At 50.7% G+C, this 25,127-nt stretch overlaps 5 protein-coding genes across 5 annotated transcripts; 1 reads left to right on the top strand and 4 right to left on the bottom strand.

Annotated features, from left to right (window-relative positions):
- Positions 1 to 1,995: 1,995 nt before the first annotated feature.
- Positions 1,996 to 3,088, bottom strand: TRUGW13939_02848 (uncharacterized protein; the record flags this gene model as incomplete). Its single annotated transcript, XM_035486035.1, has 4 exons — positions 1,996 to 2,572; positions 2,630 to 2,709; positions 2,761 to 2,952; positions 3,035 to 3,088. The coding sequence occupies 4 exons, from the start codon at positions 3,086 to 3,088 to the stop codon at positions 1,996 to 1,998; spliced, it is 903 nt and encodes a 300-aa protein (XP_035341928.1).
- Positions 3,089 to 6,116: 3,028 nt separating this feature from the next.
- On the bottom strand, positions 6,117 to 10,666 carry TRUGW13939_02847 (uncharacterized protein; the record flags this gene model as incomplete). The annotated part of the gene is made up of 8 exons (XM_035486034.1): positions 6,117 to 6,806; positions 6,874 to 7,233; positions 7,346 to 7,377; positions 7,505 to 8,810; positions 9,067 to 9,650; positions 9,704 to 9,989; positions 10,038 to 10,513; positions 10,582 to 10,666. The coding sequence occupies 8 exons, from the start codon at positions 10,664 to 10,666 to the stop codon at positions 6,117 to 6,119; spliced, it is 3,819 nt and encodes a 1,272-aa protein (XP_035341927.1).
- Positions 10,667 to 11,782: 1,116 nt separating this feature from the next.
- Positions 11,783 to 14,876, bottom strand: TRUGW13939_02846 (uncharacterized protein; the record flags this gene model as incomplete). The annotated part of the gene is made up of 5 exons (XM_035486033.1): positions 11,783 to 13,194; positions 13,253 to 13,439; positions 13,512 to 13,760; positions 13,845 to 14,402; positions 14,454 to 14,876. 5 exons carry the CDS (start codon positions 14,874 to 14,876, stop codon positions 11,783 to 11,785), a joined length of 2,829 nt encoding a protein of 942 aa, XP_035341926.1.
- Positions 14,877 to 16,682: 1,806 nt separating this feature from the next.
- On the top strand, positions 16,683 to 19,341 carry TRUGW13939_02845 (uncharacterized protein; the record flags this gene model as incomplete). Its single annotated transcript, XM_035486032.1, has 2 exons — positions 16,683 to 16,884; positions 16,949 to 19,341. 2 exons carry the CDS (start codon positions 16,683 to 16,685, stop codon positions 19,339 to 19,341), a joined length of 2,595 nt encoding a protein of 864 aa, XP_035341925.1.
- An 817-nt stretch (positions 19,342 to 20,158) lies between these two features.
- TRUGW13939_02844 (uncharacterized protein) lies at positions 20,159 to 22,579 on the bottom strand (the record flags this gene model as incomplete). Its single annotated transcript, XM_035486031.1, has 3 exons — positions 20,159 to 20,260; positions 20,327 to 22,354; positions 22,412 to 22,579. The coding sequence occupies 3 exons, from the start codon at positions 22,577 to 22,579 to the stop codon at positions 20,159 to 20,161; spliced, it is 2,298 nt and encodes a 765-aa protein (XP_035341924.1).
- Between the last annotated feature and the right edge of the window lie 2,548 nt (positions 22,580 to 25,127).

The raw sequence follows: 25,127 nt of genomic DNA, 5'->3' as shown, positions 1-25,127 counted from the left end.
TCGTCTCAACCTGCCGTTAGCAACTTTTAACAGTGGCCAGGTTGACGATCCACATGGCGCGATTAAACACGAGCTTTTATTAAGTTATCAACCACAGTGATAGACATGAAGAGCACAGCCATGATCTTCAAAAGACAATCCAAAATTCCTCCGCTAGATCAGTTGATTACGCTTTTACAAGCGTCATGGGATGTCACTAGTTGCTTCCTATTGGTTGGCAGTGAATGGGGGCCCACAAATGGAGACCATTCCCTTTCGGGACCATTATCCCGAAACAGGACTAGTCTGACTAACCACGCTAAGCTACTTGTAGACAAAAAGGAGTGGACTCCAAACTCTGTTTGGGAACAATCCAAGGCAATCATCATGGCTCGGACCATGATGCTTCTTTTGAACAGACTAAAGCTGCTTAGCAAGCTGCCACTGACAGATGACAGTGTGTGGCTGAGTTTCTACATATGAGTGCCAAGAACTTTGTACGTAGAGAGTCGATTCGATCCGGTCTGGACGCCGGACTGATCGGCAGGACCGCATCCTATTTTCTGCGTAATTTACTTTTGTCGTACTCATTCACCGGTTACATCAAGTTAGGGATAGACTATAAGGCACGAACATAGAATAGACTCTGCAAAAGCAAAGAAAAGAAAAAGTTAAACACAGAATAAAACAATAAGTACTTGGAAGTCGGGGTGAATACGAGGACGGGACGATCCAGAACTCTGGAGCCCGCTCCAGTCTGCTGGGACGGTGTGGCTCGGCGCTGCATGGTTGATTGGAGAGCACTACTCCATGTTTTCTTTTTTGTCAAGTTAGCTCAACGTTGGATAAAATTAAATTTATTTTCAAAAGTCTAATTCCAGGAAAAAACAACAGAATACGAGGTTTATAGATGCTTTTCCCCACGAACGCCCCGCAGTCATCTGTCTGTGACCCGAGCCAAGCTTTTTGTGCCAAGGATGTGCTTTACCCTATTGGCTGGACCGAACAAAAAGAAATGGGGCCCGCCCAGTGGTGGTTTCCCAATCGGGCCCTAGCGTATCCAGATACCCACGTCTCGGCTATATCCACATGTTAGTGACTTAGTACCAACGAGGCTTAGACTGGTCCACTCCATAATTTACAAAAAACCCACTCACTCACTCACCAAAAAAAAAAACCACGCTTTTTTTTGCTTCTTTTCTGACTGTGCAGATGCCAGCCAAATCCCGAACCGAGTCCCCTCACCTTCACCCTCACCCCTTGATTGGCAACTGGAATGCCATCCATTGAATCCCACGCACCCACCACGCAGTCACCGAACTTTAACGATATTAATGATATTGATGATCATAGTACCACTCCACGTCGCCGTACCAGTAAGGACGTATGTACTCCGTGTACCCCAAAAAGTATAATTTTCTGCTGGAGTTTCTTGTCCTGGACCCTGACTCCATGATAAGCCTGTTTTAGTGCTCCTGCCTGGTAATCTGTTTAGTGTTTCAGCTTGACATGCTGCCGTCCCATTGGAGACGGCGACCTCCGACCCATGGCTCTATCCCTTGAATCCCTTGAGGGTCTTGGCTCCTTGGCTCTCCTTCTTGGCCCTAGCGGTGTCAAAAATTCTAAAATCAATCAAGAGATTCACCGAGGAAATGATTGGCTGCACGCCACCACATAATTATTTTTGACTCTGGGGACTTCTACCGAGGAGAAAAGGAGAAAATGTGTCTTGTGGCAATTAAATCGTAATATGATAATAATAATAATAATAATTGAACTCGTTATGTAATAGCAACTAGGGTATCACATGCTACCAAAACATGTCTGCCTCTTCGGTCAGGCAGTCTTTCGATAGAAAAAAAAACCAAGGGGAGTAAATCCAATAGTAAATACAAGTATGTCGTTCATAGATCATTTGGACAAAAATAATGAATAAATAAAATAAAGCAACCATTTTTTAACACACGTCCAACTCCGGATCGTAACAATCATGTCGAGAATTATAGTAAAGAACAATCAGCTGATGCCGAGAAAACCCCAGTCGGTTCCCTCTTGCGAGTTGAGAATGCGCGCCGGTGGTGGTTTGTACTGGTATTCCGGCTGGTACGACATCATCATCGGGTGGGCGTCCGACACCATTGTGTGTGGATGATGGTGGCCGGGGTACGGCGGCGGAGGCTGCGGCGGGTATTCGGTTGGAATGTAGCTAGTCGGACGCGGCGTCGGATTGTATCGAGGCTGCTGCTGCTGCTGCTGCATCATCTGCGCGTACTGTTGGTGTTGGTGGTCCACTGGCGCGACTGCTGCCGGCGGCGCATGCACTGTTGACACTGGGTGGTGATGCGGCACAAGGCTAGGCGGCTGCGCTAGAGGCATGCTGTGTGATGGCATACTGTGAGGTGTTTGGTAAAAGTCCTGTTGTTGGTAGAGCGAGGGCGCAGGCTGCGCTAGCATATACTGCGTCGGTGCCATCGAGGACACCACGGGGGTTTGGTACACATGCTCGGGCGTGGTCTCTACAGAGGACAGGCGCGAGTCGTCCTGTGGGTGCGAGCGCGATTGGTGTTTTGTCAGGGTCGTTTTCCGGCAAAAGCTGCTATTCAGTTAGTTCCAAAGGTTTCTTGTTTTCTGGCAAAATAGTAAAACCAACCTCTTTTCGCACGCGGGCTCCTGGCAGATATACGGACGTTTGCCCGTGTGGATGCGACGATGGCGCGCCAAACTCGACGACTGACCGGTCAGTTTTGTATAACTATAAAAAGGCGACAAGAAGAAACTTACGTCCGAAAACGCCTTGTGGCAGCCGTCGTGATCGCACACATGCGGTTTCTCGCCTGTGTGGGTGCGCGAGTGCACGGTGAGCGCACTGCGCTGGATGAAGCTCTTGTTGCAGTCGGCCACGGTGCAGTGGTAGGGGCGCTCGTTGGTATGGATGCGATAGTGGCGGCACAAGTCAGATTTGCGATTGAAGGACTAGAAAGAAAGAGAAAAAAAAGCATCAGCTCAGTGACTTTTTTTGTGGTGTCCGGATTAGGAAAGCAGGGCGTCGTCGTACCTTGCCGCATTTGTCCCACGAGCAATTGAAGTCGCGACCACCGCCAGGCGCCATGATGAGAGAATGTTATATTGGATCACAAACACAAACACCGAGTCGATGACGAGATGTGTATGTATGAGAATGAGGGTGTGTGCGTATATGGCGAAGATAGAATGACAGGGAGTTGCGGGAGATAGCTTGCGGGTGGGGTGGGGACGGCGGGCGATAAATAGAGAAGGAAGAGAGAGAGCGAGAGAGAAAGAGAGACGGCAAAAAGACTCAGCGGAAGAACCAGTCGGAACGGGCAAGGGCTGTGATTGGGACGCCGGCTGGCTGGTTTAGCAGTTAATAGTCAAGAACTACTAATAGTAATAATAGATGGAGTGATGCCTGGGGTATCCATCCATGCACGACGTGTTGGGGGGAGGCGAGTATTAATGCTGGCCAGCGTGATTAGCTGATGCTTATTACTTCTACTACTATGACTATGAGTGTGCTCCTACGAAGTAATCAATACTGGAGTAATACTACTTGCTATTAATATTATCGGGGACTGCTTTCTGTTGACACATGCCGTGACCGTACGTGACATTACGTGTATTACGGCTAGCGCGCCGGCCAGCAGTGGTCCCGGCGGGGCGCGCTTGTCCCGCGCGGGCTAGCGTCCGGTCGGCCGCGGGCGGTAATTTGTAATACCTGGGCCGTACGCAAATCGCTGTTTACTTTCCAACACGCGCTATCTCGTAATGCGAACAACCCCTCGGTTCCGCCCAGTCTGCTGGGTCTCTGTCTTTGTCCCATATGAATCAGCCAAACTCAAACCTGGCAAGTGCTGACCCGTCATCCCTGGAGGATAGCTTTCCTTAGCTAGCGGATAGACGCGCTTTCAGACCAGGGAAGGATTTAAGTTGTGGGCCGCCGCTGCTCTCACGCAAAGCGAGTACGACTGCGACTGCGACATGGCTATACTCTTTAGTCTCTTCTGGACTCCCAGTACCCTGGTAGTGATCGCTGGCATTCCGGCAGTCATATGGCATAAACACCACGGACTAGATCCTAGATAGGATGACTAGGACAGGACCCCTGAGGATGCGTCGCCCGTTTGCCCCCAACCGTCAATCACTTGACTGTGATAGTCCGATACGAGATGTCCAGACGCCTGGACTCTGGAGTCATTGTATGGAGTATCTGTTCCCCGCATCGAGCGATCGGAAGTAGCCGACATGGATACGAGCGAGCATGGCATCCACGATCCATCTCGCTAAAGCTGCGAGTGTACGGAGTATCCGAACATGGTCGAGACGTTGACTTGGATAGGGAGGATATATCACGAGACTGGAGAGAGTCTTGGCTGGTCTTTTCGATCTGCAGCGGATCCCTCGGTAGGAACTAGAAAGTAATAATAGTAGTAAGTAATAATAGTAATAACAGTAATAGTAAGATGGAAGAAGAGAAAAGAGGATAGACTCACCCCGGGCGGTCGGGACGGCCTTCCTCCCCCTCCTTCCCTTCTGCGCCGCTTTCACCTTCACCTTCTTTTCTCCTGCACCCAACACAAGACCAACACATCCAACCAACTTGCATCGCGTATCGCTCACTAGTTACTCCGTGCTTCATGCATGCCCGATCGATGTGGTGATTCTCCGCCAGTTACTTGTCTACCGTCTTCTCCACCTCAGCCTTGCTATGTACGACTGATTACCACCGCCACTTCAGCCTAACACGTGCGAGAGAAAACAACACACCGCGTTCGCGATGGCCTTGACAGCAATCAGCAGAGCAATCATCTCCGCCAAGGAATGCACCTCGCTCGCTAACAGTATCGCCGAGTTGCCAAGCTGCCAACCCCGCATTCTCGACGCTACTACCACTGCACCAGTCTCCGACTCCCTACAAGTACATGCATGATGGGGCGCAGAAGCCTGATAGTGATAGCCCAGGCGCTTACAGTCCGTCCCATGCCCACGTCCACGGTCGTACCCAATAACGCAGCCTAGCGTCGTCAGCCGTCGGGTCGGCCACCACCGGTGAGACAACGAGTCAGGGACCGGTCACGAAGAGAGGCTGTGTTGTTCAAAGGCGATACAGTGATAACGAACGAACCTCGTATATTGCCCCCTTTAATATAGCTATCAATTGGTGCTGGCCACTGGGACTATCGCTATCGTGATAGTACGTAGTATGATAGCTGGCAGGATCACGACAGTTGCAGCCCCCGGCGCCACACGATCCAAAAATACCTGGAACTGCCATTATTGGCTCGCAACTGCCGACGACAATGCTGACCACTGACTACCTGTCACACATGAGGCTGATCGTTTGCCAACCTGCGCATCCACCATACCGGTACGACTTGGCCCTAGGCCTACCAAGCACATCGCAAGTCATGGCGATAAGGCTTCGATGCTAGCTGCATGCTTTGATTTACGAGTATGTACATCCACCGTACTTATCAACATTACGTATGAACATGCGCCAGCTGTTTACACATTCTTGGCTTGTGTCTTGCTTGCTATACAGTACAATGCAATCGCCTGCAGGTGCGGTATTTCCAGTACCTACATGGAAGACTATTGCTGCAGCCGGACGTCTCTCGCCAATGGTGGCGCAAAACAAGACGCCATTCAAATCAGCTGGTGGGCCGCAGCTGAAAGTTCTGCTTATCTTATTGGCCGCTTGATCGTAGACATTCCGGCGTCTTGGGATATTTAGTTCTACTGTTTTGCCACGAACATGCAGCCATGTCGCCGTCCAATGGACTGAAATGGCATGTGTCACGCAGAAGAATGGCGAGAGACACGGGGAACTTTGTATCGAAGATCGACGATGCAAGCCTCGACGCATGTGATCTGTCCCAGCTGCGAGGCGCGATCGTCTTGGGGCTGACCAATCTAGAATCTAGGGTTACGATATTCAGCATGGTGATACGTCGCCTACATGTACGGCAAGGAAGTAGACATAGTTACTCGATCGTCATGAAACAATTTCATTGATTGATCGCCATGATACCGTATTAATACTAGGATACTTTTCATGCATTTCCGTGGAGCTCTTGTAATGATCAGTAAATATCAAAGTCTATATACTCTCTATACGTTTATCACCAACTGGTAAGCCCCCTCTCTCGATCAAAGCCGCCTCGCAACTGATCTGGCTTGACCAGCTTGCCCTGCATGACCGTAAAGCGCACCAGATTCTCGCACTCCTCTGGCCGGACGCGCGCCAGCCAAATGCCCTGCACCGCACCATCCACCTCTTCTTCTTCCTGTGTTTCCTCCTTTTTATACCACTCAAAATCCCGCCTCCTGTAAATAATCACATTTGCCGAGTACTTGTGCCCGCCAACATGACTGATAAAGTACACTCCAACGCCACCCGGCCGCTCATCGTTCATATCTCTGTATAAGCCCTGCGCGCGCAAATGCCGCTCAAACTCGCGCTTGAGTAGCGGTGCCGACTGGCCACAGCGCGCGTCTCGCGTGCGCTGCGAACAGAGCAGGATCACAGCTGCGTGTGGAGATGGGCGTGCGCGGAGGGGGGTTTCTTTTTCTCCTTCTTCTCCTTCAACAGCCAAGGTTGCCGGTGCAATAGGTATGGAGCGCAGCGGTGTCGTCGTCGTGATCGATGGGTTCACAAAGTATCTAATCAGATCCGGCGCAAGCGCAGGCGTGACATGGTCGATAATGGTAAACGCCGGAAACAGCGCAACAGTCGTCGGTCGGTTCGCATCGTCGTCGGCCTCGTGATACTCGTCTGGCACGGGGATATTCGACGCGGACAGTTTGAGTTTCTTTCTCTTTTTAGCTCCTTCTTCTCCTTTTAATAATAATGTAACAAGGAAAAGAGGGGATAGTTACTCCATTCAGCGGCTCAGCCCCGCCACGCTCAATCGCCTCCATCACACTCCCCTTCTCGTCCGCGACATCCCGCACCCAGTCCGTCTTGCCCGTCGCGACGAGCGCATGCGTCGCCCATCCGTTGACATTGCCGTATAGCGTATCGTTCAGCTCGACGTCGAAGCGCGCTGGATAGTGGATGGTGCAGCTGGCGCAGTCGCGGTCGCAGTCGTCACCGTCGACGGCGTGGTTGACAGCAGGGAAAAGCGCTGTGTGCGAGGATGCCGTGGTGAAGCCGTCGCCATCGTTGTCGTTGGCGTTGGCTGGACTGCCGGTGCGCGGCGTGAGCAGCTCGGCGCCGCGGCGGAGGAATTTTTGCATCTTATATAAATATATAGTATAAATATACTGGTTGTTCACACTTGAAGTGTAATATTATATCGGATGAAGTGGGCGAGTGTGATATTGATTGATAATGGCGGGGCGCCGCCACGCGGCCAGATCTAATCTGATCCGCCTTTGCGCCTAGTCTTTTTCTTCGTGAACATGAATGCAATGCAAAATAGCCAATTATTATTATTGTATTACTACTATTACTCTTCTCTAAAAAAATACATATATACTGAATATAAAAAGACCTAATAATTCCCACCCATGTTTATTGCATACGGCAGATCCTCCGGACTGCGCGTCTTGACCAGTCGGATCACACTGCCGCCAGAAGAATTCTGCGAGATATTCGACCTAGCACGGTGCAGTGACCTCTTCGACGGACTCGATCCGACAGCAGAAGAAGAAGACGCCGGCTGCACCATCGGCGCCGTGCGCACAGATCTCAAACTGCTGCTCGTGTCGCCGCCGGCCGACGAATAGGTAGTACTCGGCTGCCGATGCAGGCTGTCCGTCCCCAGCGTGTCCGTCTCGCCCTCTTCGTCCGACGGGCCGATGAACGATTCGCTACTTTCAGAGTAATTATCTGCTGCGTAGAAGATCTCCTGCAGGATCTTGTCGTCGATCGCCCTCATGCCCCTCAAGATCTCGGCAAATATGCTCATCAGCCTGCGAAACTCGTCTTCCACGAGCAGCCGTGCCGAGAACCGCGCTTGTTCGTACAGAGCCAAAAACTCAGCGCCCAGCTGGGGGGGATCAATCAAGCCCAATGTCGTCAAATGCGCCACGTAGTCTCGCAGTCCCATTGTCGCTGGCCGCTGTAGTATCTCCACAACTCGGGGATCGGGAATGTTGTACCTGTCATCGACGTCGTTATCGTCTGCGCCAAAAACATTGTTCGCCGACGCAACCAGCGAATCGGACGGCGCCAGAGAGACGGCTTTGGCCTCGATCAAATGCGGAAGCTCCTCGATGACGCGCTGGTACCGCAGGCCCGGCAGGTCCAGTGACGACGGCGCAGACCAGCCGGCGTGCTGTACGGGACCCCATGGCGGCCGCTCGACGTTGACCGAGAGCTCCTCATCATGTGTGTTGTTGTTGTTGGTATAATCCTCCGAAAACAAATCCCTCGGTCGGGCCTGGTATGCAATAATCGCACTGCGCCGTCGTCCCTCGTCCACCAGTCGCTGCACGCTCTTCCCAACTTCCCCCTTGGCCACGGGGATCCACGCCTTGGGTATAGCCCCCAGACCCGTACGCAGTGTGTAGATGCGACTCGCATAAACCAGCAGAGCTAGCAAAACTGTCACAACATAAACGCCGGCGACAATGAAAATATTGGTGAGGCGGCGGTTCTGCCAGCATTGGTAGATGAAATCGGCGGGCGTCAGCAGCGTCAGACCGAAGAGCACGATGGCGAGCACGCTGTAGACGGTCGAGTTGAGAATGCGCAGAATATTGACGGCCATTGTAGAAGATGCATTTTTATTTATCGGATGGTTGCTTGTGAGCGAGAGCTCACTCTCGACCCGTAATTCGTGTGTCGTATATAACTGTTGCGATGCTTGCTGGAAGGTTGTTCTGGTCGGGCTATTAAAGTTGTGGAGCGCTGAGCGCGTCACCGCCGTCACGTGCCGAGCGGCCCTAATCAATAATATTACTTGTTTAGTTATTTATTATTATTTCCAATTCAAGTAATTATTCGTCATATCATTGTCATTCATTTCTTGTCTCTGTCTATTCTAGATACTAGCCAATTCACATATTGCTGTTCTAAATGCGAGCAAATGTACGTAACGTATAAACCTAGTCCTCAATGGCAACCTCGTCCTCCAGGGTAGGACCAATGTTCTCGCCTCTAGCACGACGAATAACACGCTCAATGCCATCAAGACCCTGCTTGAGCACATCCATCTTGGGCCCGTAGCTCAACCGCACAAAGTGGTGGCAAGGGCTGTCAAACAGATCACGGCGCTTGGCCGGGTTCAGGTCAAAGAAGATACCGGGCACGACAATGGTCTTCTCCTTGAGCAGCGCGTTGAAAAAGTTCAGACCGTCGTTGACGTTGGCGCTCTCGGGCAGGGGAGGGTGGATCGAAGTCAGATCCAGCCAGATGTAGAAAGTGGCCTGCGGCACGTCCTTGATGCGGAATCCAATCTCGTGGAGACGGCCAAGGACGTAGTCACGCTTGGTTCGGAAGTGGTCCTGCAGAGCGACCATCTCGCGCTTGACGAGCGATGGCTCCAGCATGGGCACCGCGGCCTCTTGGAAGGGCACGTTGGCGCCTCCGTCCAGGTACGAGCCGGCAGAGCCAAGGGCGTCGACAAACTCTTTGGGGCCGACAATCCAGGCAATACGCCATCCAGGCAGACGGAAGCGCTTGGTGAGACCGTCGATCAACAGGACATCTGATGAATTTGTTAGTAGCTGTTTACACGTAGCAAAAAAAAGAAATGCATACCGTCCTCGTCGACGTCCACGACGTTCTCGGCACCACTCAGGGTCGTTCCATCACAGTCGGTGGTGTAGTTGTATCCGCCGTAGAACTCGTCCAGAATCAGGGTGGCACGGCCACGGCAGATATCCTGGATGCGAGCAAGCTCTGGGTTGGCAACGACGTGACCGGTAGGGTTACGTGGGTTGGAGGTCAGGATAACCGAGGTACCGCGAGCAATCTCTTCTGCGATCTTGTCGGGGTGGATGTGGTAGCCGTCGTTTTCGGCCAGTGGAATGGGGATGGGCGAAAACTACAAAATCAGCAGAGCTCTGTCGCTAGTAAATAACGAAGGACGTACGTTCTTGAAGAGAGACAGCATCTCCGAGTAGGCAGTGTAGTCGGGAATGGGGAACGACAGGTACGAGTTCCCCAGAATGGCGGCAATTCGGATCAAACCAGCACGGCCTCCAGGCACAATGCACACGTTCTCCCACGTGTACTGGCTTTCCTTGCCCTGGCGATACTGCTCATTGTACAGCCGGGCGACGGCGGCACGCAGCGGCTTGATGCCGGCCGTGGGACCGTATTCGCGCGAGGCCGAGTCGACAGGGATCGAAGTCGGACGGGGGAAACTGCCCACGATGTCGTCGTCGGCCTCTGGGGCGCCCTGGCCCAGGTTGGCCCATTCGTGAGGATGCTCGGAGAAGCCATGCTCGTTGGCACGCTCTGTGCACCAGATGACTCCAGTCGAGGCGCGAGAAGGGTCGAGGCCGGCGTGCGGCTTGTGGCCTTCGTGGGCAGCGCGGAAGTCGCGGTGAGTCTCGGACTGCTGCTCTGTACGTCCAAAGTCAGTATCCAGCAAACATTGGTATTTGGCCAGCAGATATCGCTGTGCAGCATACCATTCAGGGACAGGTCCTTGACGGTGGACAGGCGCCTGGCATCGGAGGGGCGCAGGATGCTCAAGCGGCGGCCGGAGAACGACATGTTTGGCGGTGGTTTTGGCTTGGCTGTGCGACTTTTGTGAGCTGGCAAGGGATAAACGAACAGCGCCAAGAACAGGGAGCCCACTTTATTACTATCGGCGGTCGATCGATTAGATAGGAGAGAAATAATGCAAGATGCAAGATGCAAGATGCAAGCAATGGCAACCAACGCACGGGGGGGACAAGGAAGAGAAACAAGAAGAGGGGTATATCTATCTGCTGTGGTGTGTGTTGGTCAACACTAACAGTTCAACAAAACACACACACACACAAAGAACAACGCCGGCTTTTATCATTTCTTGTTTCGGGGCCACGTACGTCGTGCGACTAATTGTTCACCAACAGCCCAGTTAATCCGGCCTAATTTGCCAATTATCATTACTAAATCGCGCAGGAAGTGAGGATCTACTGCCATTCATACAGCCTCCTTCTGTACAACCTGCATCCTCGCCCACCCCTCCAATTGGCCCTGACTCGCTCCGAAAGCCACAGAAGCGACAAAACAAGACATGCTCTGCACTTGGTAGTAACCAAGTAGCTACCACTTACCACACTCGTACGCTTTCGAGCAACGGTCGAATCAGCTGTTGGAGATCGACACACAAAATGCCGCCCCCTTTATGCCCAAGTACCAAGTACGTAGCCCAACAGCCCGCCCCGCGTCGAATCCCGATCATCAGCGTGTTTTCCGTCTACCGTCTTAGCCCTATTTAGTATTTACGCCGTAGTAGTTCGCAGGATTCGTGGATTGATTTATGCTTGCACTATGTAAAACTCAATAATAAACTGCACTAAATACATCAAATGGTCGTAGAAGCGTTCATGACTGGACATACACGTGGACGGTGGCACATCATAAACCACCCGCTGGAAACTATGGAAATATAAGAAACACTTACAAATCATTTATCAAAAACTTCAATCAATCAGTCAGTCAGTCAGTCCGGGAGTCGCTGGACTTGTAGATAGATGCTGCATACACTCTAAGTGCAACCTAAACGCCGACTGGGGAGAAACGCCGCAAACTACCTGGGAATGCTATGAATCATCAACGAGGAGGAAAGCATGGAGCAGAAAAAGAATTATAAAAAAATAAAGAGTCAGACAGCGCCGCCATCTAGGGGTCAACCGCTTGGCAGAACAGATGGATCTCGCCGACTTGGCCCTGGGAGATGACGTCCTGGTGCTGGTCTCGCCATTCCATAAAGGCCAGCTGCACTGCCTCGTCGCTGTCGATAGTGACAAAGTCTCCATCCTCATCTTGATATCGAAGCCGAGCAGTGTTGTTGCCGATGGAGCGTTGCGTAAAGCGCGCAAGCTTGGCATCCACCCGATCTGTCAAAGACCGGAAGAGAATGTTGCTGGCAATCACAAGAGTCACGTAGCTACCATCGTAACTGACCTTGGCTTTCAACTGAGTCGGCATGACGGGGCCCGAAGCCCCCGATACTTCAGATTCAAGCATCCCAGCCTCAGCAAGGGGATTTTTTGAAAGGGATGATTGGCTTGTGGCCAGTGCCGAGGTATACGGTTGATCATGGTACCCGCCAGAAGGCGTATGCCGCGAGCCACTGACGGGAGTCTGAGCAGCAGATCGAATTGGTAGATTCCCATTTGTAGGAGAATTGTTCTGACTCCGGTTGACTGGTGCTCTCATATTTGCAAGCTGCGGCGGAATAGGCGGAACCGGGACGTTGTCGATGGTTTGCATCGTGTGTCCCCCGTTTGCATACCGAGAAGGGTTGTGGTTGTGGATATCGGGACTGCTGGCTGAGCGCACCCTCTGTGACATTGTGTTCATCGGCTGGCCTTGGATGGACATTGGCGGCAGAGATGGACGTTGTACTCGTCCATTGGCGCCGTTACTGTTGGGAGTTGCTCCACTGAAGTAAGGATTGTGATTAGGCCCGTCTTTCGACATTCGACTGGATAACGCTGGCGCCGTGTATCGGTTGGACTCTTCACTCCATACGGTCGAAGAGGAGGACATCTGTCGGGAGTAGTTGAATGTCGATTGCGAGCTCGAGCGTGTCGAAGGCGTCTCAGTTATTGGAGAGAAATATGACGAGTCCTGAACGAATCGCTCGCCCGGCGACAGGCTACCGTTGGAAAGCTGTGTATGGAGTGCCGGGGGGAGATCTGGCAGTGGAAATCGGGGCGGTGCCCGCATCCCAGGAAGAGCAATGGAACCGCTGCTCCCTCCAGTTGCTGACCGGGCTCGGAGACTCGTGCTCGATGCATTCCTGCTAACGGGGAACTCCGAAAAGCTCCCCGATTGCACCTGTGAATCTTCTTCGGCATCATACTCCTGTTGATATGGATTGACCATTCCCTGCATATTTTGCATGTACATAAATTCCGAGTCCGAAGTTCCGGTGTGTCGGACATTGCGCTGGCCTGCTTGTTCTTGCCGCAGCATTTCAATGTCCTTGTGCCATTTCTTCATTATATCTTCGTTTGTGTATCGAATAATGAAGTTGTCAACCACCCCAGGATCACCTTTCCAAAAGATTTGAATCCGATGAGAACCTGAAAAAGCGCATGTGAGAAGGCGGATTTTTTTTCTAGTGGAGGCTTGCTTTCATACCTGGTTTTTGAAGCACGACTATGTCTGTAACGTTGGCCATGTAAATTCGGCCTTTGAGCTGCAAACGCGCCTTGCCCTTGAGATTCCCTGATGGCTTGTCTTTGGAGCCAATTAGTTTTGTTTTTTGCTTGTTGGGATTGACATCTTTGCAGCAAAGAAGGATGCGTTCGAACAGGTAAATATGAAACTAATCTTTATTAGCGATGTCACGAGCAATGCCAAATCTTATCCCAATGCTGGGCTGTTCTATATAACTCACCTCTCTCTCTGCATCCTTATTGGTGTCTCCTTTCAACACAGTAAATGTGCCAAACCGTAGTAGCTTCCCAAAAGCCTCCACTTTCAAGGTCTTCCAATCATCCACTCGGTGGGCAAGGTCTTCCATTGCGGATTTGAGATGCTCTTCATCAATGGCTAAATTGGCAAGGTCAAGAACAGATTGAATCATGTCAACTGCACGGGTGATGTTACTCTGCAAATCCTCGTTTTCAATCTGCTTTCGTAGCTCCTGAACCGTTTATTAGCATTTTCAATCCCCCAAAAAAAAAAAAAAAAAGGGGGGGGGGGGTAAGAAAGAATGAAGGGAACGAACCAAAAGCATGAGTGGGTATTTCGTCAGACGCTGAAAGGGTTTGACGAAAAAGCTATTGAGGGTTGCAGGCATAGCCACCATTTGCTTTAGATCTGTTGAGCGCGGGGCAAGCCTGATCTTGTCCCACTCCTGAAGACAAACTTCGTCACACAACAGCTGGTTGGCAATAAAGGGTTCATATTGGCGAAGAGCGGCCTCTGATTCAAGGAAAAGGCGACCCCAATCCTGGCGTTCCTCAGACAAGGCATAGTGCTGTTCCATACGAATAAGCAGGCGCTGGGCGTAGTCGAGCAAGATGTTCAAGTTTGAAAAGATCTGGTGGCTCTTGTCACCAGTCAGGGCGCCGGTCTCATCGAGTTCTTTCTTCAAAGCCTGTAAATTCTGGATGTGGTGCACATAGTCACGCTCGGTTTCAAGCAGTTCTTTTAAAATATGCTGGCGCTTGGTAAGCTTGACAGTTCCTTGGTCGCCCTGTAAACCTGGGATGGCAAGAGACGGCCGTCGTAGCTGGCCTTGGATTTCCAATGAGTCTAGTACGCGGTTTACCATTTTGATAACCTGAGTGAATTAGCAAGGGAAACAAAAAGGCAAGTGAAAGGTCATGCCAACCTTGATAAAGCCCGTAATGTTATCGCTGTACAGATCGGTAATCAAAAAGCAGTCTTGCTGGGCAAAGCCAAGATCATGCATGGAAGCCTGCAAGAACTTAAAAGTGGCCGCTTTGGGTCGTTTGGCCTCGGGGACCTTCTCCGGGTCAATCTGTTGGACCTCGTCGGGTTGCGAGGCGTTGAAAATAGTGAGTAACGGGTAACCTTGTCGAAAGCACTTCCACAGCGAGGCTACTAGGTCGCCCGAAACCTCCTCTTCAGCTTCCATTTCTACCAGGTGACCATCAAAGCCTGGCACTTCGGCGAGACGGCGCTTCAAATGCACAATGGTCTGGTAGATGGACTCGCCACCTCTTCTGTTGATGATGTTGTCTTCGGCGACAGGACCTCCATAGGGAACTCCGTTGCCTGACGGCGGATCCATGTTGGCGACGTGTAATCAATCCAGAAATGCCCCAGCACACGGAAGTCGTCAACGGAGTGTCGCACAAGTAACTGTTCCAGCCAGCGTACCCGGTAGTTCGAGCTTAAACACCGCGCACCATCGATATGGGCGTTTTGAGTCGTAGTCGATCACAGCGAGAGCCTGCTCCACCCCTTGTCCTTTTTTTATATATTATTGTTGGAATTTTTTTTTAAAAAAGTATTTTTTTCCCACGAAATTCCCCCTTGGGTTCCTAGAACAAGACGCTTGTTGCGGCGAGACCAGGGTTGTACGAATAGAATGACGAATTGGCGCCAATCGACCTCGGGATAAGTTTCGGAAGCACAGGAGCGCAGACGCCAGGCAGCATTAGAGCAGCAGTCGCAGGCAGCTAGGCAGAAAGAAAGGGCGGTGCGTAGTAGGAAGGGCGGTGATCGGGCACGAGAAATTTGCGAAACAGATAGCGTCCCAGGCTGGCACGGCGAGTTAGCAAGTTAGCACTGAACAGGGGTCTGGACGGCGGTGGTGGGGGGTTTTCTTCGGCTGTGGAGAGCGAGGGGGGAAACTGGGCACTCACGATAGGGGGCGAAATAGGAGAGCGAGAGAGACGAAGACCAGCCGGAAAGACGATGATGGGATGGAGAGTAAGAGGAAGCAAAGGTCGCGAGACAGGAGAAGACAGCGAGCCAGGAGGCGAGGAGGAAGAGAGCCAGGAGAAGATGATGGCGGATGAGCAGTAGTTAGGGAGCACCTGCCTCCCGCGCGCACATGTCCTCAAGGGCAGGGCCGCTCCTGCCTAACTCGTTACTCGCCCAGTTGCTCACTAAGCATGCGCTAGGCCGCATTGCGCACCTCCGTCCGCTTTAGTGTGTTTCAATATACAACCTTGCGATGTGTTGCGCAGCGTCTTTGATTATGATTGTTGTTGTTATTATTATTATTGCTGAGTGATTGACTTGTGCCACCTTCTGCATTGTCCTACGGCACTCTACACTTGGTACTACGGGCTTCATACGGCAGGATGTTGATCTGTTGCCCGCGTTGTCTTTGAGCATCGAAGAATATGGGCCATCTATCCCGAGCATACCGAGTCTGACAATCGCAGCTTGCTCTAGTCTATGGCTCTATAGACAACATATACAATATATAAAATATAAAATATAGGGTCTACGCATCAGCGAGCAAGAGAGCGAGCGACCAGTTGACGTCTGCTGCCGTGGCACTTGAGCAGTCGAAACCTGACCAAGGACGTGCAACAGAATTGCAAGAAAGAGAAGTAACATCACCTGATCGACTGGCCATGCATGCTAATTTCCGGTTGCACGGTAGTTATGCTTTCTGGGGGCTGTCGACTAACTTGACTAACTTGTCCAACTTAGCCTGCGTCGAGGCTACAGTCGTACCAGCTAATTAGGAAATTAATCTTAATTAATCGGCCATCCTCGGCTGTGCATTTTGTATTCGCCCAATACTAGCAGTATGTAGTTGAGATAAAATTAACAAAGACATTCACTATTAATATCAATATTCTTTTTGTGCTGCTCTGTCTGGTTGATATTAACTAACTAACTAACGGTGAGGGAGGGAGTCAGACAAAGGGATTCAGGCAACAAGGCACCAAGGCATCAACACCTGAGGTCCCACCGTCCGCCCAGTCATCCTCCGCCGCCCGACTAGGATCGTTCCTCCACAGCACCACTAACTAGCTAACTAACTCGTAGTTAGCTGTTTGTTTTGGGGACTGTTGCTGTGGAGTCGTCCCTTTTCTCTCAACCACCTCTGCTTTGGTTTTTGCACATTCTCTCCATGGACAGCGAGCAGCCGTCTGGTGCTGCCCTTTCAAAGCCCGGCCTTACTGCAGCTTCCCTGGCCGCCTCTTTCAAGCTGGATGAGGGCTATTCCGACGACACAAAGAGCCAGCCGGAAAATGATGCTGCAGTCGCACAAAGCGAAGAAGCCATGCTTTTGCCGCAATGCATATTCTCCCATACCGAAGCGGAGAGAGCCGGTACGTGCTGGGAAGAGTTGGTAGTTGACTCTTGATTCTTGACTCACTAACGCGACAACCACAGAACTCGCCTACACCATCCTGCGCAGCCTGCGAACAAGCACCATCGCCTCAGTTGTAGACCGACTCACCCCGCGCCTTCACATGGATCCCGTATTCAAGCTCCCGCCAGAAATCACCGCCGAGGTCTTTGCCTATCTTGACTTGACCACACTGCTGACCGCGTCGCTGGCCTCGCGGTCCTGGAGGAACCGCATCTTCGATTCGCGTCTGTGGAGGGACCTCTATATCAGGGAGGGATGGAGGCTCGATATTGACGCAATCCGCCGCTATGAACGCTTGCATTCCGAGCTTGCATCCCACAACCGGAAATCCCGCGCGAGGCACGATGACTCTGACGTATCTGAACCCCAGCTCAAGAGACGTGTCACCGAAGCAGGCCTCAGTCCTCGAGGGCCTGCAACTCAGGCTCCGCAGCCCAGCTCATCCTGGAATGAACAACACCAGCCCGTCGAAGCCGATGTGCCAGAATCGCCCCATGATGCCGAAGGTGACCGAGAAATGCGCGACGTCTACTCCGAGGGCCGACCCTTGTCCTCTATCCCATCCCCTCCTTCAGCTAAGTCGTCATCGCTTCTGATCAGGTCGCCAAATGGGTCCCCTAAGATCAACTGGCCTCATATTTACAAGCAACGGAGGCGCCTGGAAGACAACTGGTTCAAAGGCCGCTTCACCAATTTTCAGCTCCCTCATCCCGCCCATATGGAAGAAGCCCATACCCAGTGTGTCTATGCCATTCAGTTTGTGGGCCGATGGCTAGTGAGTGGGAGCCGTGATAGGACAGTTCGTGTCTGGGACTTGGACAGTAAACGTTTGTGGCACCCTCCGCTTTTGGGACACAGCACCTCCGTACTCTGCCTTCAGTTTGACCCAAGTCCCGAGGAAGATTTGATCATATCGGGAGGCAGTGACAAGAATGTCATCATCTGGAAATTTTCCACTGGTGAAAAGATTCAAGAACTGCACAATGCCCACGAAGACTCGGTCCTAAATCTCAAATTCGACAAGAGGTATCTGGTGACATGCTCCAAGGACAAGCTAATCAAAGTTTGGAACCGCCGAGATCTCAGTCCTCTGGATAAAGACTACCCTACCTTCCACAGGGGCCCCGCTGTCAAATATCCCTCGTACATAATTGATACAGCCTTTGTCTCGCCCTCACGTATAGAAGCAGAGCTAGCAAATCACCATATGAAATCACTAGAGCCATTTAGTCTCTTGATGACTCTAGATGGGCATGGTGCCGCAGTCAACGCCATCCAGATCAACGACGACGAGATTGTCTCGGCTTCAGGCGACCGGCTAATCAAGGTCTGGGGCATTCGGAACGGAGCTTGTCTAAAAACGTTGATGGGCCATACCAAGGGAATTGCATGTGTTCAGTTTGACAACCGACGTATAGTGAGCGGGAGCAACGACGACACGGTCCGAATCTTCGACCATTCTTCCAGAGCCGAAGTGGCTTGTCTGGAGGGACATAGCAATTTAGTCCGCACCGTGCAAGCAGGATTCGGCGACCCTCCAGGCGCCGAAGAAGCTCTTCGACTCGAAGCTTTGGCTGTGGACAACGACTACTGGGACGCTCAGCGGTCTGGGAACGTGCCGGACTATCAACAGCGCTCGTCTCGTAGGACGGCCACCAACCGCAATGCCGGCTCGCGAAACCCCCGAGACGTCATGGCACTAGGTGCCCGAATCCCTCCCGGCGGCGGGGGTAGCAGATGGGCTCGGATTGTTTCAGGGTCTTATGACGAGACTGTTATTATCTGGAGGAAGGACCGTGATGGTAAATGGCTGGTTAGCCATCGACTCCGCCAAGCTGATGCCGTGGTAAACGCAACAGCAACAGCTTTACACCGTGGGCGTGAAGCGGCCAACCGCGCCATGCTTCGAGCTATTCCAGCCCTGCACCATCAACAGGCCATTCACCCTCCTCCGCAACCTGCTGCTCAGAATAACAATACGCCTCCGGCTGGTAATGCGAATGGTAACAACAATGATAACCAAGGAGTTGGCGGCACAAACACGGCAGCACAACCACAACCACCACCACCACAACAACAACCTCAACCTCAACAACCAAACCAGGCAGCTCCTCCAAACAATAATCACGTCCCAAATCCTCTCGCCGTTCTTCAACAAGCACACGCCCTAAACACACTAGTAGCCCAGACACAGGCCAACAACAACGCTCAACCGGCGCACGCCCACCAAGCGCACCGCCAGGCTCCTCATATCCCCAACCCTGGCGTACCGCCTGCCTCCAGGGTTTACAAGCTTCAATTCGATGCACGCAAGATCATATGTGCCAGCCAAGACCCGCGCATCGTCGGCTGGGATTTTGCCGCGGGCGACGAAGAAATCATCGAAGCTTCTCAATTCTTCTTGGGCTTATAATAAACCTCTTCCTCCCCCCTTTCATGTTTGGTTCATTAGTACATAAACCACCACCCTTTTGAAGCCAACCTCTTCATACCGATAATATTGTCCCAAACTGTGCCATTTTCTTTTGACTTGTTTCCCCCCCCTTTTTTTTTATTTGTTTCTACGAATCCAGTGATGATAATAACGATGGTATTTATGCATGAGGAGCCGGAGTTTCTTGAGAGAGTGAAAAGAGAGAGAGAGAGAGAGAGAGAGAGGAGCTGTTGAGATCTAGCCTTTTGGAAAGAATGATTTGGTTAAATATTGATATGTACTGCTTAATATCTAAAATAATTTCAAATATATGTGACATACATGTATCAACTGTTGGACATTAAAAATAGGTTTCATCTCGTTAGCATTATGAATTACATACCAGTTGACATGTATGTACCAATATGTTGGTTATAGACTAAGAAAAAACACATTAAACGTTATCTATATATACACCAAAATAAAAATAAAAAGACGACCCAACACGCCAGTCAGAAGAATCTGCCTTGATAGTAGTAACAGGAACAAGACAGTCAACATGAAAAAAAAAGAAGTCCCGAAAGAAGTAAAGTATATAAAACGAAAAAAGACCTCTCAAACAGATAAAGGCCCAAAAAAGGCAGTGTGCAAAAGCAAACACTAAACCCCCGCTCAGATTGATCTAACATGCAATTATTTGATAAATTTGTTCTTTGTTTCTCTTTTTTTTCTCTTCGTCTTGTTGTTGTAATACATGAAGACGTTGTGATCGTAGCGGTCATGATTTCCAAAATGCTGGATGGGTGGATAATGGTCGTTAGGAGACAGGGGTTTGACTGATATTCGATTTGCCCATGGTGGTTTCCATTTTGAGGCTTCGGACCAGTGCTTCGAGTTTCTTGCGCTCTTCTTGTTCGGCCTAAAGTTTTGTTAGCATCGGTATATTTTATTTTTTTAAAAAAAAAGGGATATAGAGAAAACTCACCCTGAGAAGTTTCATATTCTCCGACCTCGTATCACGCATCATCTTCTTGAATTCGTTCTTCAACACCATAGTCGACGTCGTCTCAGTGGCAACGTCCCTCGTAGCCATCTGCTGGCTGATGCCCATCCAAGTGATGCGCTCATCACCCAGTTGCGCCTCGAGCTGCTCGCAGCGATCGCGCAGGTTGTCGATATAGCCCTCGTACTTTTCGCGCTCCTTTTCAAATTCAATGCTTGCTTTCGTCATTACTTCGTAGTCTTCAATCGTGTCTCGCAGTTCTTTCTCGAGCGCTTCCACGCGGTTTTGAAGCTCGCCCTTGTTGCCGCTGCCGCCGTTGCCGCTATTTGCTTGTCCTGCTCGTACTGCTGCCAATTCCTCTGCAAGGCTGACGTTCTTCGCGGTCAGGCCATCGAGTTCTCTCTGAAGAGCAGGGTTGGCTGCGGCTTCGGCTGCCCGCTCAGCGCGAGTGCCGTATGCTCCATCAAGCTCGGCTTTGACCACGGTGAGCTCGGTTTGAGCGCGGGCAAATTCGCTTTCGAGTTCGGTCATTTCGTCTCGAACGCGTTTTGCTTCTGCTTCGGCCTGTAGACGGCCGTTTCGTTCGGCTTCTAACTCGGCTGCGGCCTGTAGATGAGCGTCTCGTCCGGCTTCTAACTCGGCTTCGGCCTGTGAACGAGCGTTTCGTCCAGCTTCTAGCTCAGCTTCAGCCTGTAGACGAGCGTTTCGTTCGGCTTCTAATTCTGCTTCGGCCTGTAAACGACCGTTTCGTTCGCTCTCCAACCCCGCCGTCGCCTGTTGTCCTAGACTGTTCTGTTCTTTAACCGCATTGAGCTGCTCTGTGACCAATTCTAACTCATCTCTCACGCTTTGCAGCTCACGTTCAGACAGTTCAAACTCTTTCCTGCCCTCGATGATCTGGCGTGTTAAATCGCCCACATGGGCATCCTTTTCGGCGTCGGACTTGGAGTTCAGTTCTCTTTGTTGTTGAATTTGGGTTGTCAAAATGGTTTTCTGATCCTGTAGGCCCTCGACGCGGGCCTGGAGGTCGTCGAATCCGGATCGCAAATAATCCATGTGAGTATGGAGATACTCCCCAGAGGGGCTCGGGGGAGGAGGCAAGGTTGGTGACAGATGGGAACCAGCCTGTCCCAGCAACATATGCAGTCGACCGTTGAGCGAGCTGATTTGGGACTCCATTTCCACAGAGGACACACCTGCTCCGGTACCTGCTCCAGCATCTACCCCGTTCCCTTGCAAGTCCCTCGTCTGGTCCCTCGTCTGGAGGGCGTCCAAATGATTCTCAAGATACGCCAGATGAGCCTGGATATAGGCCGGGGACCCGTCATCTTCACCCGACTTTTGTGGCAAGGGCTCCGCGCCGTAATCATCTTGTTGGAGTAACATATCACGCAGGCGTCCATTGAGCTGCTCCAGCTTCTGTTCGGCATCACGGAGAGCGCTGGGATTGACATCATCCAGGTTATCCAAAGACTTGTACAGACTGCGGTCGTCAAACTCGAATACGCTTCCTCGCGTTACACCGTTGGCGCCATTGATGCTACCGTTCCGATTGATATTTTTCTTCAACCCTCGATGTGTCAATTGCAGAATGCCGGCAGTATGCTCGAGAAGCTGTTTGTGGATGGTTTGCGATCTCTGTTCCATGGACCACAGTTCTTGAGCGAGATCCTCGCACTTTTGCGAACTAACAGCGAATTCGTCATCGCCAGAGTCGACGGCCATGCCGTTCATGTCGCCATTGATGTGTCCATTTGTCTGAGGCCCGGGCAATCGGCGGAGCGACTGGGCTGCGTCTCTGAGTTTTGTTTCTAGGGCAAGTTTCCGTTTGGTGCCTTCCACGCGACTGGACAGAATGGCGTATTCTCGTTTCAGCTCTTCGACGGTCTCAAAGGGAAGGATCTCATATCCGGTGCTATCTCCGATGGCGGTTTCGGTCAACAGGTGCATCAAAACCGGGTCGGTCACGTCGATCGAGGGCGCACTACTGATCGGGGGGATCATGCCCGACTAAAAGGACAGTCAGTGAGAAGGCGCAAACAAGTTGGCAATATCAACACAACATACCCCGCTGTACTGGGACCGGTCATCGGTCGACAGATCCGAGGTGCCACGGTAGCCATCGACGAGAACCTTGGATGGAACGCCAGAGACAGCGCCGCTGGGATAGGCAGCGGAGAGGTACCTCGGATCCCCGTAAGAGGACATGCTGGACCGCATGCTTGCGACATTCATTGTGCTGGAAGGAAATTAAAAAAAGACTGTAGAGAAATTCGTTCAGGCCAAAGACATTGTCACTGGGAAAGAAGTTTTAAGAAAAAGGATCGACTGGGGTCAGTAGGGCAATGACGAAAAAAAGGACGGTTGACAGAATCAGCTGGTCTGCGCGGAGTGCAGCGGATGAGCGAGAATCGGGGTCAGCCGGAGGGCTGCGTGTGCAGGCGCAAAGCAGTAGAAAAAAAGTATTCTCTTTTTTTTTTTTTTCAAGTCTGATCCTCCCTTCTTTGGAATTCCTGGGGTTTCTGGGCGAGAGTAAAGAAGCAAGGACCGGGATCGTTCCTGTGGCGGGCGTGGAAGGGGAAAAGAACGATCCAGGGGACTTTACCGCGTTGAGTTGGCGCTGGGCCCGAGGCCGGCCTCGCAGCCTCTCAGCGATGCGCATCGCACTCTACGAAGTTCTACCAGCACACATCATTTTTGGCCATGCAGTGTTTTTGTGATCTGTTTGCTAATCCACCAATCTACTTCCATCGCGTCGTTTCTCGCCCATGAAATTGCTATTACTACGTACAAGTATTTACTACAACTTCGTCGGAGCCAAGGGGAAAATCCCCAAACAAGTTTTGATGGCTATGGCGTTTTCAATTTGACTTATACGCCATCTCTGCTCCAGCCCAAGCGAGCCATTGTCCTTAGCAGACAGGGCATGATGTATTTTGTTGAAGCCGCATTTGGAAATATTCCACAGCCGCTATCATTCACCCCCTGATCCAATATTCCGACAACTAAGACACTCGTTCTGCTTGACAATCTTTGATACAGCATTATCAAGAGCATACCACATGGAAAAAATATGATGCAAGGAGTAGGGGCTTGGCCCACGCATCTTTTGATATAAAATGACATTATAGTGAATGATGAAGTTGATTTAAACTCGAGTCTAGCGCCTTGGGCGATATTTTTAACATTCTTTATTGTAAAACAACTCCAATTATTGGCACCACACTGGAATTATATTGTTATTTTAATGATTCATGATAGCAAAGAACTCATTGACAATTAATTTCATATTTAATAGTGTCACTTTTTCCGTTTTGAACCTCATTCGTTCTCGATGTCAAGATAGTAAAACATATCAAAACCCGACTAATAATACTCGTTATCATTACCTGAAAAGTGTACCATCGAGTTATGTATGAGTAGTTGTCAAGGTTATCCAACTGATACGACATGGAGAAATCACAACTTGTATTATAAACCGAGAGTTCGTGTAGCCCTGGATAAAAGGTTGGATAAACGAGACTATGGCTGACCGAAAAAAGAACCAAACAAACACAACAGAAAGAAAGAAAGGGTAATCACCCCTAAAACTTGGAGATTATGCATATTACTCCCGAAATTTTTCCCGGACGTGTGTGACGTAAAAAGGGCCCATTACAGCTATCTGTATTTAGTTCCTTTTTTTTGCTCGTTTAGAAGCACTCTGCCCACCACCCTTTGATTGTTGTCTCTTTAGGCCTCTCGGTTCCGTCGACGACGCGAGTTGCTTAGTTATGAGGATCTCATGCGCTTCACGGCCTAGGAACTCCCTCAGAGACCAAGGAAGGATGGATAATATGCTATTGTCTCTGGGGACAAAGCGTTTCGGGGTAAACCTACTATCCTTGAGGTGATCTTTGGAGCAATTTGGACAGAATTTTGCTCGTTCCATATAGAGGGGATACCCGATCGTCCATTGAGGCTCTCTGTCATCGAACAACTTGGTCTCATCTTTGCATTGAATGCACCAACACTGCACAATAGAAGGAAGGTCAGTATCCTCAACCCCCTTAACTCTTCGATACCTCACAATAGGTGATTCCACGCTGCTAGTGGAGCTGGAGATCGATAGTTCAGAACGACCTGAGACAGTGTCTATGCTTGTGTCTTTAGGCATTGCAAGTGTGGTTTTGACCTGGCAAACTTCAGAAGAGCATGTGGTCTGGCGTGCAATGTAGAATCCGGGTCTATTGACAGACCACCGAGGACTTGTGTCAGTCTTTAGAGGATGATCACAGTTTTTGCAAAAAACCTCAAGTTCCGATCCGTCAAACCGGCTGTGCCACCATTGCTGGTGCGGTCCTTTGACTTGGTCGAGGTGGTTTTTCTAGAAAACCAAGATTTCATTAAGAAGATCCTTAACAGTTCTAACTCCACTCTGGAGGAAAGATTCCAAGGCATTAATGAGATCTTCGAAGCTTGAAATGGGAAGATAAGGAAACAAAATGAGTGATAATAGTTTTCCTGTCTTGTCTCGTACTTCGGGGGAAAGTTGTAACTAATAATAGCTTCACTTCGTTCCGCGATCAAAGCTGACCATATTTCTAAAGGCTTTTTTATTAGTGACTAGTTTGCTGATAGTCGTATTGAAGACGCTGGTGGTAAATACTCTCACCGCATCAATTGAGTTTATGTATGTGCGTTTGACATGACATGCTCCACGCCACAAGTCAAAGGGTAGGATCGAATTGTGAGCTATTATCGAATTCTCCACGTAGGTTTTCTAGTATAATGGCAACTAGGC

Source organism: Talaromyces rugulosus, chromosome II (genome assembly GCF_013368755.1).
Source record: "Talaromyces rugulosus chromosome II, complete sequence".
NCBI lineage: Eukaryota > Fungi > Ascomycota > Eurotiomycetes > Eurotiales > Trichocomaceae > Talaromyces > Talaromyces rugulosus.
Note: the sequence above shows the minus strand (reverse complement) of the source record. Positions and strands in the feature narration are given on the sequence as shown.